The 17,934-nt window shown below is 37.4% G+C and overlaps 1 protein-coding gene across 1 annotated transcript; it reads left to right on the top strand.

Annotated features, from left to right (window-relative positions):
• Positions 1-5,805: 5,805 nt before the first annotated feature.
• LOC130236726 (uncharacterized) lies at positions 5,806-10,152 on the top strand. The gene is given in 9 exon segments (XM_056467479.1): positions 5,806-5,848; positions 7,013-7,780; positions 7,901-7,938; positions 7,941-8,286; positions 8,488-8,585; positions 8,697-8,747; positions 9,188-9,569; positions 9,659-9,835; positions 10,034-10,152. Coding segments are annotated over 9 exon segments (2,022 nt in total).
• Positions 10,153-17,934: the final 7,782 nt, after the last annotated feature.

Raw genomic sequence — 17,934 nt, 5'->3', positions numbered from 1 at the left:
TGTATGGCTGTTCACACTGCCCTTATAAAATGTGGCCAATATCAGATTTGCAGTGTGAACAGATCATGGTCCTAAACTGACACGCATGTGCAAAAGTATAATTACGGACAGCACAAAATGTCTAATTATACACACGTGACGCTGTATGAAGTAAGCACATTGTCAGATCATGCTTATATGATTATTGCCATTTTCACAGACGACCGTGGTGTATTTCATGAACTGTAAATGATTGTTCTGCTACTACTAATGTGTATTTCGGCATTTGAAATCTAAAATAAGTCACTTGTAATTGAAAACACTGATCATTTGTGATTTATGACAACCGCAGTGCGCGTTTGTTTGACCACAGGTGTAGTGAACTCATAAAGGGTTAATGAGCAGCCGCAGACTGAACTGTGATGGCGGAGTTGTTTTATCTCCGTTTGCATTTCATTTTACTTCGTTATAAACAGCAGACACGTACAGAAGGGGGGTTTTGGTGCTTGTGCACCTGCCCTTTTTTCTCTCGGAGAGAAAGTTCTCCCTCCTTCGCAACACGCACGACGCTCTTCAGCTTCGCGATCAACCCATGCCCCAATCGTTAACAAGCACTAGTTTTGCCTTCTAAATCTTTTTCAAAATGAACAACCAACTTTCTGTGGTAAAGTAATCACCATGTGTGCCATTCTACTGTGATGCTGAGGAGTAGATGATGTTTGCAGCACAGAATGATGACGCACGTCGCTCAAAGATTATGTAAAAGTCACATGCAATCCAACATAACCATTCACACTGCAGTCGCATTGCAAAACATCAGATCAGTGTCTGATTTAAGACTACATATGAAAGTGGCACAGATCTGACCTGAAAAGATCAGATTCCATGCGGTTTGGGCTGTTCACACTGCCATCACCTGAGTCACATGTGGGCAAAAAAATCTGATTCGGGCCACATTTGGCAGCAGTGTGAACTCAGCCTAAGCAAATCAGAAAGTTGTCCAAGTCTTATATATTAAATAAGTCCAGTAGGTGGCGACAGACATCACTAAATAACACATTAGGGTGTACTAGTATAAAAAATATAGTTTATTTTATTCCCACTTACAGCAGTTACTTTGTCATTACTGCTTTCATCTAAATATAAATGTAGCATTTCAAACCATATTTACAGGCCATTACACCACACAGACTAACGGCAACAAACAAGTCTGTTGGAGTTTGTAGGTTCAGTGTTACCCCTGTTGGTGTGTTTTGTCCTTGATCTGAGTTGGTTTTCACACCAAACACCTGTGTGAATTGGCCTTAATGTCCAGTAAACTATGTTTATGTAGCAAAGCGAAGCATCAGCCAAAATGTTTTTATTGGAAATGACGTGAAACTTGAAGCTGGTTAAACCGGTACAGAATGTATGAATGGCTTTTAATGTATTCTATAAACTTAAAACCAATTCTTATTATTACTATTGCATTTTAATTGTGTCAGTGACTACATTAACATGTGCACGAATAATGCGATTATTTCCAATAATCAGAGTAAGGGCTTAAAGGCAACATAACAATTACATGTCAGGAGTAAAGCTCTTAATTCTGTTTACATCCAATTTCCATAATTCATATTATTTCCAGAGAACTGTGGTTATTTTTCTTACTGATGTTATTCACGTCCCACTTAACAGCACAGATGACATTTAAAGGGCCCTATCATGCAAAAATCACCTTTATGAGGGATTTACGCACAGTTCTGTGGTGACAGTGTGAGGATCTAGCCAGCCTTTAATGGTAACAATAATTAAAGGGGTGGTCCACAAAGATATCAGAATAGTTTATGCGTAATGTAGCTGTGTGAACATAAACAACATCTCTGAATGTAATACGCTCAGTTCAATGCAAAGGGAGACATTGGCTTTCACAGAGTTAGCTTAGCAAAGCCTACAGCAAAAAAGTTTGGGGACTACAAAAAATACATCCAGGTTAAGGAAGTCATAAACACTTCAGTTTACACGCATACACCCCGCTCACTGAAGGGGTGTGGCCAGGTGCACTGTAATATTATAGCAGAGAAAGCAAAAATCTGTCCAAACAATGCTATTTACACAGCGCTTCTTCTGTTTCTGTATTTGGGCTTCCAAAGGACACGACACATACAGAGAAGTGCTTACAATTTCATTTTAATTGTATTTTAGAGAGTTATAAAAAAGATATAAATAAAGATATAGCTCTAGTATTTGCCAAAGGACAGCTTCCAGAGCGTTCAGTGCAGAATTTGGCTAAAAACTGCTCAAAGCAGAAACAGTTCCAACCATAATAGCTGTGAATTGTGAGCCACAACCTGTAAGTATTTTATTTGATAAAACTGATCTATTACATGCATAGTTTCTAGCGTTAACGATATGTTGTAGCAAGGACTTAAACAAGGATGTAAACAACATGAAATGCTGTTTGGCACTGTAAGCAATTTAGCTACAAATTCATATTTATCTGTCAAACCCCTGTAAACACCCGCAGTTATCACCAGCGCTGCAGTGTCTCTCTATGCAGCCGCTTTCTGTAGAGAGCATGGGTTTTAGATAGCAAGCAAATACATCTTACTGTGTACTTCAAATGAGTCTGATATGTTTTGTGGTTTGTGTCGGCTCATGCATATGATCTGTTTTTTTTTGCTGTGTCTCTCTGGTCTAAAGCGGGCCAAACCTGCATGCTGTGGTGATTCACATAACATTAACACGAAAGGAGACTTCATTCACCCCAAAGGAAATCATATTTACACTGTATCCCTTTATACAGTAGAACTAGACTAATATGATCATATTTCCAAAACTGAATATAATCACATTGCTCCAGTTCTGTCAGCATTGCATTGGCTCTCTTTCAAACATCCCTCGAGGGAGCTTCTGAGGTACAACAGCCTCTCATGTCCACTACGCTCAGTTAATTCAGGACAATTGATTATTCCTAGAATATCAGTATCAACTGTAGGTGGTAGATCCTTTTCATATCTGGTGCCTAAATCCTGGAACAGCCTTCTTAGCACAGTTTAGGAGGCATGCCCACTCTGTGAGTTTAAATTTAGATCAAACTTGTTCCAGGAGGGCTGGTGTCCTGCAGAGTTTAACTCCGACCCTAATCAAACACACCTGAACAAGCCAACCAAAGTCTTGCTAGGTATACTTGAAGGTTTCAGGCAGGTGTGTTGAGGCAAGTTAAACTCTGCAGGGACACCTGCCTACCCGGACCAAGACTGACGATCCCTGCACTAGCATATACATAAAACACAAATGTGTAACCTTGTAATCTCAAACTTTTTTGTTTGGCTGCATTAATCAGCACAACCGATGTTGGGAACACTTCCCAAAAGGGTTTGAATTGCATCTATGCTCATGTTAGTCTGTCTGTTTCACCTTATCCCAAGGTTCACATAATTGTCGATCTGGCCCGTATCCAGAGCAGATGATTGTTATGGTCATCGATGAGTCAAGAGCACATCCCTGCAAAGATCCCAGTGACAGACAAGTCTCTGCATTGATTCCATTGGCTAGTCTGATGTTTAACATGTTTAACATTTTCTTAATCCACCAAATAGGTGTAATAATGACATAACTGAACTTAATAGGGGAAATATCAAACTTATGGTATACTATAATTAGATGAAACTGTATTTGGAAAAAATTTTCCTATTTTGCCTGATTACTGTAGTTTCCAGTAATGCTAAAAAATTGTGACAGTAATGCTTACAAAGTACACCAAATAATTTAACTAATTCAATACAACAACAACAAAATGCACCTAATACAACCAGTAGCGACAGTTCATTAAGAGGCACCAAATACATATCGTTCTCTCAATATACATGTACACAACAAATGTAGGCTGATTTTAACACAAACACACGCAGAAGACACACTAATAAATAAAAGTGTAAAATGCAAGTATGGAAATAACCCATGTAACTTTAAAGGGTTAGTGCAGTTCATAGGATCTAGGGTTGATTGGGTAAAATATTAAATAACTTCAAACAATGGGGTAAAAAAGATGCTTAAACATGGTCTCTAAACAAAACTGTCACTTTTTGGAAATACACAGAACTGGAAGAAAACTGGGGCCTGTACCACAAAGGTAGCTCAGCTTTAATCTCTCTTTGTTGCCATGTTATCTTACACCTGCTCTGGGACAGGTTATGTTCTTTTTGCAAAGGTTTTCTATTTGCAAACACAAGAGTCAAAAAGTTTAATTATTTCAGTGAACTGAAGGTGAATTTTCAGCATCAACATTGTCAAACTGATTTTTAACAAATCAGTGTAAAAGTGGATATAATGATTATGAAATATTTATTTATTTCTGTCAATACTAAAAACAGTTGTGTTGATTAATATTCTAGTGTACAGTACCATTTACAGTAGAAGTCATTGTGCCTGTTGGTTTGTGGCAGTGATAATAAAACATACACTCAAAAAAAGACACAATTTCTGAGATTTCACTGGGACAACTTAATTTTTTATGTTCAATCAACATAAATTTGTATAAAGTGTTAAGTTAATTCATTGGTGATGGGACAACATGAATGAATTGTGTGGATCCCTGCATTTTTTACAGTGTAGATGCAGACAGCTAAGCTTTTGGTAAAAATCTACCTTTTAATAGGTTATAATGAGATATGAGTAAAGGATTTTTTTTCACCCTGGAGAGTTAAATGTGATTTAAGAGTAAATATTGAACTGGTTGTTTTAACAAATGCAGCATTTTCTTTACACTTTACTTAAAAAAAAAAAACAGTGTTTATAAAAGGTAATAGTTTGTGCATTCAGATCTGAAATGTGGAAACGACAGAGGCAAACAGCTTACAGTTTAGCTTAGCAATGCCATCTAATAAACCAATTTTGTCTGAACTGATCTGCACAAATATCATCCTCTTTTAAAACATGAGATTTTGTTAAATGTTTTCGGTTTTAGTTTTAAAAAAGTTACAGCATTTTTTTTTATTCTGTGATAATAGATTCTCTAATCAAGGAACTTGTGAAATTGTCTTAGTTTGTTATCATGTCTTTTTTTGCACCACATTATGAAGAGCAGTAGGAGTACTAAAAAGTATTATTGCTAAAATACTGTTTAACGACATCCCATACTTAATGAAGCTCATGGAATTGTTAATAAGCAATGTTTTATTGCTTTGTTTAAATTGATCAATGAATGTGTTCACTTTATATTGTACAAAGGAAAACGGAATAAATGTTGTTTTAATGGATGAATGCAGTGTGCGTGTTTGTCTGTAAATATTTTATATGGTTTTGTAGTGGTTTACAAATATGTTTTTGTTTATTAAAACAATAATTTACCATAATGTAATTGGTTACAAACGAAACTTTGGTCGTTAAAATATGCTTTACAGTTACGAAACCTCGAATTACGAAATCTCGTATTGTGATTAGCTGGATAATAAATTCCCTGAAATTACAGATTGCGAGTTTGTGAATAGTTAATCATTTGTGAACTGAATTTCATTTCACATTTTGATTGTAATTTCAGATAAATATAATACATTTCAAATATATTTAAATAACAACACAGCTTAAAATAAAATTACCTGCATACAAGCACGCGTCACCAATGACAAAATAAATAGAACAAAAAGAACACCATTACGTCATAGAACAGCAGTTAAGAATCTCATCAGAGTGACAAACGAACGAAGACAGTGAACAGTGATTTAAGTGACTTTAGCGTTTGTTTTGCTAAAAATTTCTCTACATCACGATAATATGTCAGCTGTGTGTTTCACTCGTGTTAAATTGATCATGTCTAACTTTGTCAACGAAAATCAGCGCGACATGATGGCTTCTCCTACACCCCCGACCATGGCGAGAAGCCCAACAGGTGAGATGAGGGTTTAAAAACAGTGTATTTTCATGTACAGTTTAATGACGCTTAAGAGGATGATAATATATGGTCATATAAGGTTATTACCACATGACTTAAGAGGCAAATATTTAACTTCTCGTGATTGTCATTTTTCTGTATAGTTATGAATTTTGATATTTTCTGACCTGGTGATTGAGCCCTGCTCTCATTCTATGTATCGACATTCTTAAGTTTCTCCTTTTTACGCCCCACACTCAACAGAAAGTGCCTTAATGTTACTGAGGAAAAAAACATTTTAATATTAATGTACTGTGTGTAGATCTACATCATTTTCTTAGGAACCGTTTTAATAGTGTGGAGCAATATTTGTTCTATTTTAGCAAACTGAGTGAGAATGTTATATTTAAGTGAGAATGTTATATTTAAGTCATCTGTTCAATTTGACAACCCCTGGTGTATAATGTCTATCTGTAATTGAAGTTCTGGAGCAGGACATCTAATTAACTATTTTCATTTGGATTTTTTTTAACCATAGTTGTTAAGTAATAATTTACTCACGGTGGTTGTCAATACATTTTATACAGATTTCCTAACTGAAGCTCCAGAGGAAAAGAAATTGTTCATTTTGAGTTTGATAAATGCTAATAAGGCTGATTTTTATTTTTACATTTACTTTCATCAGTTATTTTCATTAGTGCTTGAGGAAGAATGTAGATGTAGCACCCACGTAGCAAAAGAAATGGCTACATAAAATTGATTAAACATTTTATAACTTTAAAACTATAACTGATGAAACAGAATATTGACTCTAAATTATTATATTTTTAGTTTATTCTAATAGTTATTATAATAGTTCACATTATGTTTGACCAGAGGAAAAATTATTTTTTTTGCAAAATAGTTGCTTCTAGGATTTATCCTTATATCTAATACAGGCATATGGCGTATAATTGATTTACCAAGACTATTTGTCAAATCGTATTTGTCATTTTACGTCACAAAAATGAATTACAATTCCACATAATTTATATTTGTTTCCAAGCATTTTCTGTTATAATTATATATTTATTGTTGTTTCTTTTTTTGTCTTTTATATGTCTAATTTATAGCAGTTTGTCTATTTTAAACCTGTGGTTAAAGATTTTTCTAATATTTCCATGTTCATTTCCTTTACTTTAGAAAACCCTGAGAAAGGGAGGAAAGGGAATAAAGTCTCTGCTTTCTTCAAGAGAGCATGGAAGGCTGCAAAGCGCCCTTTCCTTTGCTGTGACTGGAGCAGAGTGGTTCCTTGTGAACCACAGTTAGATTCCGGCGATTTCGAGCATCTGCCTGTTCCAGGTCCCTCCAGGATCCAGTCAACAACCGTCACAGCACATGCAGACCTTGAGCCGGTGTGGCTGCCAGGCCAGGTCTGTGAAGATTCTCAGCCGCTGAGTGTTCCGGGCCCATCTAGGATCAAGCTAACGGCAGATGTGCCGAATGCAGATCCGGCCCGTCCTGATTTCTCAGCCGCTGTCACAGGTCATGTTGACCCTGAGCTGATGCATCCGCCAGTCCAGGTCCGTGATCGTCTTGAGTCGTTGGCTGTTCCAGGACCATCCAGGATCAAGCCAACGGCCATCACAGATCGTGTTGACCCTGAGCAGATGCGTCCGCCAGTCCAGGTCTGTGAAGATCCTCGGCCATTGAGTGTTCCGGGCCCATCCAGGATCAAGCAAACGGCAGATGTGCCGAATGCAGATCAGGCCCGTCCTGAGTCCTCAATGGCCGTCATTACAGGACATGTTGACGCTGAGCTGGTGTGTCTGCCAGGCCAGATCTGGGAAGATCCTCAGCCGATCAGTGTCCATGGCCCCTCCAAAATGACAGAAATGACAGATGGAGATTCGGCCTGTCCTGAGTCGCCTCTGTCTGTTCAAGACCCCTGTAAAATTGATTTGACTGATGGTGAGTCCTCCTGAATTTGGTTCATTTTATTTCTGCCATCTGTTATTTTTATGCTTTGTTATTTTTAGCTTAAAAATCAGACAGTGTCATTTGTTGTTCTGCTGCTTGTGTATTAATTAGTAGTTGCAGCTCTGTTCATGGAGATGTTTCTAATAGGTTACTGTTTGTTTTCTTACTTTTAGAAAAACCCAAGAAAGGAAGGAAAGGGAAAAGAGTCTGTGCTTTCTTTAAGAGAGTATGGAAGGCTGCAAAGCGCCCTTTCCTTTGCTGTGACACAGATGTAGTCCAGCATTTTACACCACATCCCGAACCAGAGCCCGAACCCGAGCCAAAGCCTGAGCCAGAACCAGAGCCAGAACCAGAGCCAGAGCTGGAGGATGTAGTGGACCCTCAAGCAGAGCCTGTCCAAGTTACGCCTGAAATCGCAGTACCAGCTGACCCTGAGTCAGTATGTCTGCCAGGCCAGGTTCCTGAGGAGCCTAAAGAGGCTTCTGGGCTCACTCTTGGTAAGTCATCATTACCTTGTATTTTCTGTAATTCATAATTAATATAAATTAGTAATCAATTTACTATGTTGCAATTCTGATGGAAGTTACTGCTTTTAGCTCATTGCATTAGATCCAGATTCAAAGGATAGGAGTCATTTATTTGATCTGTTTCAGACAATCCAAGTTAATGTCCATGTTCTTTCTCTGTGTGTTTTTCAGGATCTATGGTGTTTCTCTTTGAAGTAAAGAAGTTGATTGGAAAAGGAAGTTTTGGCAAGGTGTATCTGGCATCTCATGTATTTAGTGAAAGAGTAAAGGTAGAAAACTATTTTTTCAATTCAATCAACAGTTTTCTTCTGATTATTAAATATAAATAAATTGTAGTCTTTAATCTGCCATCCATTCATCACTGTTTTTCTTTTCCGCAGGTTGCCCTGAAGTATATCGTCAAGCGCAAGCACGACCGTTATGTCTGCATTGTAAGTGAACTCACCATTTACTCATCCTTCACTTGTCCCGCTTGTCTGAACCTTTTTAAATTGAAGTAAAATTGAACTCAAAAGCAGATATGTTGGAAACTAATGTTCCATTAAAAATACTTTCAAAGTCAATTCTTACTGGTTTTCAAAACCCTCTTAAAGTGATATATTCCAGCACTATATTCCTGCTGCCGACTGTGCTCATCATTATTAATTAACCAAAAAGACAATCACTCACTGCTCTTTACTGTATGACTTGTAGCTTTAATAAGAAACAAATCAATGTGAATTCTTACAGTGAAGATGTTTAAATCACAGTTCATTTGTATGTTTTTATTCTATTGTATTTATTATTCTTTTCCATAATTTAAAAAAGGTTTCAAAGTTACTTTCTCCCGTTCTGCTTTGGATTTATCTTTGAAATCTGTTTTTTTTTCTAGGATGATCATTCCACACCTGTGCTTGCGGAAGTGGCAATGCTGCTTAGATTGATGAAAGATCCACCATGTCCCAACATCATCAGATTACACGACTGGATTGAGAATGAGAGCGACTTCGTTCTCATTATGGAGTACCCAGAGTCATGCCAGACCTTGACTCGTTACATCACATTTACACTGGACATCGATGAAAACCAAGCCCGCCGGTTAATGCGTCAGTTCATCCGAGCTGTAAAGTTCTGCGTTGATCGTGAAGTTTTCCATGGTGATATACACACGGGGAACATCCTCGTGACTACACCCAGATTGGAGCTCAAATTGATCGACTTTGGTTGTGCTCGGCCAATTACCAGCGAGCCTTTCAACAGCTCTGAATATCAGGGTGAGTTGGCATTTTGTGTTAGTGTCTTTAATCACAGTATTGTCTTCTGAAATTACTGTACACTGAAAATGTAAATGTCTCTCTTACAGGAGCAAGACTTTTCACACCACCTGAGATTTTAAGGCATCCCACATACCATGCTAACCCGGCATACGTATGGGCAGCAGGCATCGTGCTGTTTCAAATACTGCATTCATGTTTGCCCTTTGAAGACAAACAATCGATAAAGAGCGGATACCTTTACACAAGCCCCACTTTATCTTCAGGTAAGCAGTCACCTCTGAACAATCTCAACCTCACTGACAGAAATAAATATGTCAGTCACAAGTAAAAAAGGGCTCAATATAATGGTTACACTGTACACTGTAGATATTCAAGTTTTTTAATTGGAGATATTAGGTAACATTTTAAGTCGTAACATTTAAACAGGATCATGAATCTTGAGTCTCTGTGACACTTTTCAGCATGCCAGGACCTGATTTTCCAGTGTTTGAACCGCAGTCCAGTTAATCGACTACAGTTACATCAGGTAGAAGAGCACCGGTGGTTCAATCCAACGAGCCCAAATCCTGTGCAGCAGTGAGACAAGAGGAGGTAGAGGAACACACTGAGCACAAAACTACATCTACATTCTTTCTGTAGTTCTATTTCTGTTGTTTTCTCTTCTGTTCTTCTTTTTAGATTCACTGTCAGTTACAATTCTTATTCGACACCCTTCATATCACTGCATTAATAATTGTGTATTATTTCTGCTTGTTTTTCTTCATTTTAGAAAAAAACTAAAGAAGCAAGGAGGAGCAGAGCACCATTTCCAGAAATTTCATAAGACTATTAAAGGAATACTTCAAAGAAATTTAGTAACTCATTATTCCCTCATGTCATTCCAAACCCCTGAGACCATTACTTTTCTTCAGCGGCACTTCATGGTGTGTCTTGATAAGAGCTCTGTCATGCACTGTATGCGTGTCGCACTGCTGACATACGCCCGGATGTGCCCACGCTTTGTTTAAATCAGAGGAAGTCACGCAGGCCTCTGGGTTATACGTCAACGCGACACGCATATAGTGCAGTACAGTACTTCTAAAGTCATTATTTTTGTTTTAATATTTTTAGTTTTTCTTTATGCATAAAAGAAGTAAAGCTTTGAAATTACAGTTGTAGCTTCAAACCCCTGACACATTTCTTCATCTTTGGAAAACAAATTAAAATCCTGTGGGTCAGCCTGAACACCCACCGGTGACCTACTCACAATGCAGTTTCTCCAAGATGGACGTTCAGTGTTCTCCAGTGTCTAGACTGCAGCTCTGCACACAAAGTTTGGCCAGAGGAGAAATAGTAGTGCCTAACTGAGCCTGGTTTCTCTCGAGGTTTTTTTTTCTTCTTCACTTTAGTCAATTGGTGAAGTTTTGTTCCTCGCCACTGTCGCCGCTGGCTTGCTTGGTTTGGGACTTGTGGAGCTGCGCATTGATGGATTTGCTCTTCAGTGTTTGGACTTTCAGCAGTTAAAATTAAACCACACTGAACTGAACTAAACTGAACTTCAACTCTGAAAACCACACTGACACAGTTTCAATTTACTAGAACTTCTATGTTAAGCTGCTTTGACACAATCTACAATTTAAAAGTGCTATAGAAATAAAGATGAATTAAATTAAATTGAATTGAAATGCGAGAACTCTCTGATCCTCCATAAACCACAGGGATACAGAAAAGTTTAAATTCCAGAAAAAAACCAAAACCTTAATCAGATCATGACAGCTCTGTCGCGCACTGTAAGTGTGTTGCACTGCTGACGTTTACCTCAGACGTGCCCACGCTTTGTTTAAATCAGAGAAAGTCGCGCAGGTCTCTGGGTTATACATCAGCAGCGTGACCAATTACGACACTCATACAGTGCACTGTGCTCTTATGAACATGCATTTTGGCAATGTTTTTGGTGTCTCTCTGGTACCCTTGCTGTATATGGAGACTTAGAGAGCTCTCTGAAATGTTTTAATTTGTGTTCTCAATATGAACTAAACATGAATATGAACGGAGGACAAAGGGTAAGGAATTAATGACAAAACCTCTCCATTAAGAAAATCCAGTACTGTCAGTTTCATCAAAGATCTGCTCAGCATTCCAAAATGTGCTCATATTTTTCTACATCATAAATGAATCTGGTGTTCTGTCATAAGAGAGTCATTGTTTTATAATTAAGTGTTCATTATTGTTTTGTAATGTATTGCTCTTTGAATTGTTATGTAATAAATTGCTTTTATATACTGTTGTCTAATAATTCAAGTCCTTCAAAAAAATAATCATGTAAATCGAACTGAATCCTTAATCACCATTTCTCTGATTTTTCTAAATGACTCCTGACACAATTAAAGGGATAGTTCACCTTAAACTAAATTTAGCAGAGTTTAAAAAAGTTTCTTTCTTCTGTTGAAAGACAAGATATTTTGAACACTAGACAAGATATTTTGAAGAAATCTGGAAATGTGTAACCACTGACTTCCAGAGTAAGAAAACAAATACAATCGAAGTCAATAGTTACAAGTTTCCAGCATTTTTCAAAATATCTTCTTTTGTGTATAAGAAGAAAGAATGATGACAGAATATTCATTATTGAGTGACGGAATCTCTTTAACAAACCACTGCACAGCAGCAATTGACTATATAGCCACATTCATTCAGTTGGATATAGCAAAGGACGACAGAAGCTGGAGAAACAGCAGGCGGTAGTTACATACTATCAATTTAACCAATATCTACTCCAAAAATAATTGTGGCAACACATTACAAGCAGTATTATTCATTAAATTCAACAATACGAAATGATTTGGATTTTAAACAGAAACATTGGGTTCACTGGCCAACAAAATTTTTTTTTTATGATTTAATTTATTTACTGTGATTTAAGACTAATCTGTGAAGCTTCTTTAGCAGCATGGAACCACAGAGAAGGTTATACTATTAGACAATACGTTGTTATGATATTACAATATCATATACTAATACAACAAATAGTGTACTAGACTAATCTTTTTATTTAAACAGCAGAGTTTCAAACTGGAAATTGTTCAACTGTAGACTCAAACGACAAGCATTAGATTTAAGAAAAGAAAATCTCAAATCACAAATTGAAAATAAAAGTGTAAATGTGTGCGATTGGACTCCAGTGTGCATTGGAGCTCTTCTTTTATCACGGTTAAAATGGTAAGTGAACATCACACAAGTGAACATTGTCACATCTGTTGTTCATATATGTTTTCCCCCTGGTACAGTCAAGATTGCAGACCATCTTTTGAGACTCCAAATTGTTCTAAATGTGACAATCTCAGTTTAAAGCAACAGTTTAAGACTTGAGTAAAGGGACTGTGCTTGATAGCTTTCATACATACAGCTCTAATGGATGTTCCTGAATACCTAAGGTATACTTTTAGATGCTAAGCAGATACATTGCATAGGCCAAACATTGGGAACACAAGCAGCTCTGGGTTCAGGCCTGTAAGAACAGTCTCATGATGATCTCAGTGTGATTTGGGCTGTCACTTGTAGAAGCAGCTGTTCAGCTAAGACAAAATCTACAAAAATAATAGATAAAAGAGAAACGTTAAATCATATTTAAAAGAAACATAGGAGACAATTATATTAAAAGCATATTTTAGAAGTAATTAGTGCTAGTAAAAATTGTAATTATATATTAGAAGAGCAGTATTTTTTTTTTTTACATTTTAACTCTCCCTTTGCTAAAGCATCCAAATAAATTAAACAGGTAAAACTATTGTTATACATGGGCTAAGACAAATAAAACCACGGACACATTCCACATACAAAACTGCACATGTACGCATATCAATCAGTTAACCAGAAGACTGAGCGGTATTTGCTTGTGCCAATGTATGGTTTTGTTCCAGAAACTGTATAAACAGATCTCAAGTTCTATGGTACTCCTTTATTTTGCCCCTTATACTGTAGGTAATTCTTTCCAGTGTATTGTAATGTGTCAGATCTTTCAGCCAGTGGTCAATGGATGGACTTTCTATATTCTCCTAAAAGAGTGCTATCAAACATCTTTGCAATAACAAGACACATGTCAATCATTTTAGTTTAATAACCTGGTAATGACAAACTTACATGAAATAAACCCAAAGCACATATTTCAGGGGTAACTGGAATTTATGTTATTACGTTTGCCAGAAAATCTAAACCATCTCCCAGATACAATGAAAGAGTGTTCCTTTATGTTTTTGGCATCTGAAACATTTATCTGGGATGTTTGGGTTAAACTTGTTTAGTTTTTCACATGTGATATACAGTAAGTACGCATTGCCCAGTTGTATTGGATCATTTGAAATCTAGTATTAATGGACAAATTCTGGGCTTTAACACATATCTGGCTCCATTTTAAGTCTGTGAGGTCATATTGCAAATCTGTACACCAATAATCTTTCTTGGATTCTGATGTTTCTTAAGAGCCATTGACAAATTTGCTATAAACAATAAAATATTCACTCACTGACCACTTTATTGGGTACACCTGTCCAACTGCTCGTTAATGCAAATTTCTAATCAGCAAATTAGCAGCAACTCAGTGCATTTAGGCATGTAGACATGATCAAGACGATCTGCTGCAGTTCAAACCAAGCATCAGAATGGGGAAGAAAAGGAATTTAAGTGACTTTAAACATGGAATGTTGTTGGTGCCAGATGAGCTGGTATGAGTATTTCAGAAACTTCTGATCTACTGGGATTTTCATGCACAAACATCTATGATCCATATGAAAACATCCAGTGAGTGGCAGTTTTGTAGGCACAAATGACTTGTTCATGCCAGACGTCAGAGGAGAATGGCCAGACTGGGTTGAGCTGATAGAAAGGCAACAGTAAGTACAGAAGAGCATCTCTGAATGCACAACACATCAAACCTTGAGGTGGATGGGCTACAGCAGCAGAAGACCACACCAGGTGCCACTCCTGTCAGCTAAGAACAGGAAACTGAGGCTACAATTTGCACAGGATCACCAAAATTTGACAATAGAGGAGTGGAAAAACGTTGCCTGGTCTGATGAGTCTCGATTTCTGCTGTGACAATCGGATGGTTTTGTCAGAATTTGGCATCAACAACATGAAAGAATCGATCCATCCTGCCTTGTATCAACGCTTCAGGCTAGTGGTGGTGCTGTAATGGTGTGAGATATATTTTCTTGGCACACTTTGGGCCCATTAGTACCAGTTGATTATTGTGTCAACACCACAGCCTACCTGAGTATTGTTGGTGACCATGTCCATCCCTTTATAACCACAGTGTACGTGATGATAAAGCATGAATCATCTCCGATTGGTTTCTTGAACATGACAATAAGTTCTATGTATTCAAATGACCTCCACAGTCACCAGATCTCAATCCAATAGAGCACCTTTGTGATGTGGTGGAACAGGAGATTCACATCATGGATGTGTAGCCAACAAATCTGCAGCAACTGTGTGATGGTATCATGTCAATATTTATTTCTGAAGGCAAAAGGTGCATCAACCCAGTACTAGTTAGGTGTACCTAATAAAGTGGCCATTGAGTGTAGATTGAAGGCATTTTTCTACTCTTGATGCCAAAATTTAGCAATGATCTTCGCATCTGTACTAAGTAGGGAAATTGGTCTGTATGACTCACATCTGGTAGGAGATTTATCAGGTTTTAAAATCGATAAAGGCATTTTTTAATGTGGGTGGTAAACAGACATTTTTAAATGATTCTACATTTATTTCTTTAAGAGAACCAATTTATTTTTGAAAAAATGATATATATCAATTGGTAGCCTGCTGTTTTGCCATTTTTTAGGTTTGATATGGATTCCAAGATTTCACTTTCATCTCTCATAATTTTTATCATCTTCTGATATACGTGTTGTTTATCTCTAAATGGTTAGATTTTAGTTCATCATTTAATGTCTGAATACTATTTAATAGCTTTTGCTGGCCTTTTCTCCATGTTTGTAGAAAGATTGTTTCAATCTTATTAAGCTGTTTTCAGCATTTATTGCACAAAATTTGTTGTATTGAAAAGTTTAAGCAGTTCATGATCTATAGTATTGAACGTGTCTGAATACACCTTCTCCTCTGCAAGCTTCAATAGTTTTTTTTTTTGAAAGTTTTAATTTCATTTGTACTTTAAGAAGTATGGGCAAGGCAAACCAAGGTGCTGCAGTGATTCATGTTTTTGTGTGGTCAGGTTCAAATTCCCTCCACAAATTTGTAAAACCTTGAGTCATCATAGCACAACACGTGAGCAGTTTTAGAATCACTAAATACAGCTTCAGAACAGATATGATGTATTGAGTAAGATGGGTGAAGAATCCCTAAATGCAGTCAGACAGATATCGCATGACTCAGCAGCTAACTCTGCATGGAACAGAGGCTCAAGGCCGTCTAGACAGCGGCATTCGGCTACGATCGCACATGAGATAAGAACACTAGTTGTAGGAGATTCAATAGTCAGGAATTTAGGAGCAAATCTACAATGACATATTGCTTCCCTCATGCAACAGTCTCAGATGTAAACAAAGAACTTGAGGAAATTCTGAAAAAACCCAAGACTGCAAAACGGATTATCATCCATGCGGGGAAGAATGATATTCGGAGGGAACAGTCAGAACTGCTCAAGAGAGATTTTTGTGAGCTCTTGGATACAGTTGAAAGATTGAAAATTCAGCCGTTCATCAGTGAACCACTCCCTGCAAGAGGGACAAATATGTTTTTACTTTTTCTAAATGTATGGCTGCAGAAAACATGTAACAGAAAAGGACTGAATTTTATTGGCAACTTCAATCTCTTCTGGAACCAAAGACAACTGTTGACATCAGACGGCCTTCACCCAAACAAAACTTGGTGCAAAGGTGCTAAAGGACAATATCTTTTTCTCCCTCCATCATCCATCAGCTGTGTGTGCCACTGACCTCAATCCAAATGACACATACACACCTAGCAAATGTCCGGATGACCACAGGACCTCAAATCAGCTCCTGAGTGGACAGTGATAACGCCATGCAGCCAAAACACCCACTGTTAATAGAGACACTGTCACTGGTCCTCTGCTCAACACAGACAGACTGTGACGCATCACAACAGCATCAAGTCCCGTCACTCAAAAATTATCCTCAAGAAAACAGCCAAGAAAACATATTTCAGCAGCCAGAATCTCCAGACCCACAGGCTCTGTCTCTCTTGAGTTTCTAAAAAAGATAGAGGAACTGGTGTATGCTGGAACTAAACTTTCACACTCCTTCGCCTGTTCCACAACAACCTCTGAGCCCACCTGGAAGATCCCTCCGACTTTTGCCCCACCGCCAGGGCCCAAACAACAACAACGCACCATCTTCAGCTGGTGAACACAACAGCTCTCCATGATGTGTCTCGGGTGCCTGCTTAGATAACAGTGTCTTTATCAGATGTTTACAGAACAAGCAGGAACCCAGTGTGCCTGTAGCTTTCGCTACACATATATGTGTTGTATTACGTGACAGAAAACCAAAGACTTCTTCAGGCCGTCTCGCAAATCACTCAGATCTTGTCTATTAAATGTAAATCTGAGACTACAGTAGAAAAAATAGCTAAAACTGTTAAGTTAGCACTTTTAAACATCAGATCACTTAAAAATAAGTCACTTTTAGTCAGTGATTTTATCAACACAAATTGCCTTGATTTTATGCTTTTAAATGAAGCTTGGCTAGCACAGCAGTTCTAAATGAAACAGCTCCTTTAAACTTTGATTTTTTGAGTGTTTGCAGAGCCAATAGGAGAGGTGGAGGCATCGCTGCCCTGTTTAAAGATGTCTATGAGTGTAAACAAGTGTCTTTGGTGACTATTTGTTTTTTGAATATCTGAGTATAGGACTAAAAGGTGCTCCAGGTATCTAACTGATCATTATGGTGGAGTTGCATCAATCTTTAGTGATATTAATCTATATGTTAATCAGAGAAACGGACTTATGTTTAGCTCCTTTGAAGTATTGGTGCTAAATGTTATGCTTTCGGACACTATGCAAAAACCTATATTATCTCTCGCTTTAATCACCTTATATAGACCCCCAGGACCCTATGTCAATTTTCTAAAAGAGTTTTCTGATTTTATCTCTGACTTACTAGTTAAAACTGATAAAATACTAGTTGTAGGAGACTTTAACATCCACATAGATGATGCTAACGACACATTAGGGCTCGCGTTTATGGATTTACTACATTCACTAGGGATAAAGCAAAACGTTATTGGTCCAACACATCGCTTAAAGCATACACTAGATCTAATTCTTATGGAATTGAGGTCATTGATGTAGACATTATACCACAAAGTGATGATATTACAGACCACTTCCTCTTACTATATA

The sequence above is a fragment of the Danio aesculapii genome, chromosome 10, assembly GCF_903798145.1.
Source record: "Danio aesculapii chromosome 10, fDanAes4.1, whole genome shotgun sequence".
NCBI classification, from domain to species: Eukaryota; Metazoa; Chordata; class Actinopteri; order Cypriniformes; family Danionidae; genus Danio; species Danio aesculapii.
This window is presented reverse-complemented; position numbering and strand designations above follow the sequence as displayed.